Here is a 2,241-nt window from a genome sequence, read left to right as displayed (position 1 = left end):
CTGAGGAATGCTTCCAGCACCGTGTTGAATCTATGCCACCAAGAATTGAGGCAGTTCTGAAGGCAAAAGGGGGTCCAACCCGTTACTAGCATGGGGTACCTAATAAAGTGGCCGGTGAGTGTATATATATATATATATATATATATATAACTACAGAATAATGCTGCATTACCACACTAACTTTGTTTTGGATTTTTTATGTTAACTTACATGATTTATAGACTTCATTCTGAATATGCAGTGATGTGCCTGCTTTTTTAACATAAATTACCATAATTTACAGATGCTATGAAACAGCAAGTGTGTGTCAAAGTTATAACTTTATCTCCAAGTCTTAAGCCCTCCTGAACATGAGATCATCATCACTGTTCAATGCTGTAGCGTATGTATTGTTTACATTGCAACTGGTCTAACTAGGGAGTACCAATATGGCTGCCAGCACCATGTATTACCAACGCCCTATCAGCAATGCAGTGAATAAACAGGGACCAGTTGTCATTATTACTAAAAAAAAAATGCAGTTTAGTTCAGTTTGTTGCCCCCCCTGCATGGACAGCCAGCATGTTTGTAGGAACTGGTTCAACAAAACCTTGAATCTTTAATGAGGTATTTAGGCAGCCATGATAGAAAGCATTTACTTTCTGTCTTTATAATAATAACTTTTCTGTTGGAGCTCAAATGGGAAGCGTGTTTTGTTTGAGATGTTCTCCCAACCATCACTTCCTGCTTACCCAGTAAGCTCTGCTGCTTTCTTAGGATCAATAAAACACTCAATAAAAAGTAAAATGTCATTTTATGTGGTTAATAATTTATTTTTGCATGAACATATTGCAACATACCATCACAAACATCAGCACAACATGGGAGCATGTCTGTGACAAAAACAGGCTCTTTTACTTTACATTTCCTGTAAAACGATGAAGGGCACAGAAGAAGAAACGAACGGTGAGGAGGCAGGTCGTGTTTCTCCGCTGATGGCACACAAAGGAACAAAAACGAAGCTAAAAGGGTCAAACCAAAACCAGACAGCAGCGTTCCTTTTCCCCATCCAGTTACAGCAGACGGGAGAACCGCTGAACTCCTAATGCCCGTCTCAAAACCAAAACAAACAGGAAAAAAAAGCATTTGTGCGTCTCACAGTTCCTTATTAGTAATCAATAAAGGTACAACCAAAGACCCCAGAGACGGATCCTAAAAATGTGCTGCTGCAGCACACAGAGCCACACATGCTAAAATATTCTGTAATTTTTATATTTTAAAATAAGAAAATAATAATTTTCTTCATCATTTGTCCTTTTTATCTAGTTTTAATTCAGTGCATAAGCAGGAAGTAGTCAGACTTTAACGTTTATCGTCTGCGTTTTGTTCATTATCTTTACAGAGGAAGCGCAGTAACTTTCTATTCTTATTCAGTTTCAAACTGATCAAACTTTAAGCTAAATTATTCAAGATGATAGACTATATTTTGACTGTAACATTCAATTAGAGTTCTGCTGACTGAGAAATTTGCTGTGTTTAAATACCGTTGAGATTTAAAACCGTAAAGAGAGAAAGGAAACAGGAGTCCCCATCAGAAGGAGAGGAGAAGCAGGTTTGGAGCAGAGAGGCGACGCTGCTTCCTGTGGATACAGTAACCAGAGGGAGTGTGGACAGGAGCCCCTTCTACTGGACTTTAGTGACGGCGTCGTGGATAGCCTGGGAGACGTAGTCGATGTTCTTGGAGGTGAGGCCGCACATGTTGATGCGGCCGCTGGCCATCAGGTACACGTGCTTCTCTTTGATCATGTACTCCACCTGTTTGGCTGCAGCACAAACAAACAAAAAGGGTTAGAAGAAGAAATCTGAGGTCGATAACGAAGACGAGAAGCAAACGTTCAGCAGTGATGAAGCGGAACCTGGTTCGATTCGAAAAGGTCATCAACATTTGCTCCTGCAGCAACCTTTTAATCAGGCTGAGGTCGGACCTTTGAGCCGTTGCACCACATTAATCAGCTTTTCTGCTGCGATTGACGACATTCCCAGCATGACCCGATATCAGCCTAGATTCACACAGATGACCTCACTGCACCTTTTAAAACACCATTTCACCGCTAATTCGGAAACTCAGGTGTGACTTCCACAGATTGGCCCAAAAATAGAGATTAAAGGTGCAGTAGATCTTTCCTGACACATTTTTTTACCAAGTGGCTTAAAGGCACACTATGCAACATTTTTCAGTTAATTAATGTGTTCCATAACGTT

General features: G+C 40.4%; 1 protein-coding gene across 1 annotated transcript in view; it reads right to left on the bottom strand.

Annotated features, from left to right (window-relative positions):
- Nucleotides 1-788: 788 nt before the first annotated feature.
- Nucleotides 789-2,241, bottom strand: part of LOC107081991 (aspartate aminotransferase, cytoplasmic-like) — a 16,900-nt gene continuing 15,447 nt past the window's right edge. The window contains exon 9 of the mRNA XM_015370395.1: nt 789-1,802. Coding sequence (XP_015225881.1) covers nt 1,663-1,802 — 140 coding nt within the window. The 3' untranslated portion in view covers nt 789-1,662. The remainder of the gene's footprint in view (nt 1,803-2,241) is intronic.

Source organism: Cyprinodon variegatus, unplaced genomic scaffold, assembly GCF_000732505.1.
Source record: "Cyprinodon variegatus isolate N-32 unplaced genomic scaffold, C_variegatus-1.0 Scaffold45, whole genome shotgun sequence".
Classification (NCBI taxonomy): domain Eukaryota; kingdom Metazoa; phylum Chordata; class Actinopteri; order Cyprinodontiformes; family Cyprinodontidae; genus Cyprinodon; species Cyprinodon variegatus.
This window is presented reverse-complemented; position numbering and strand designations above follow the sequence as displayed.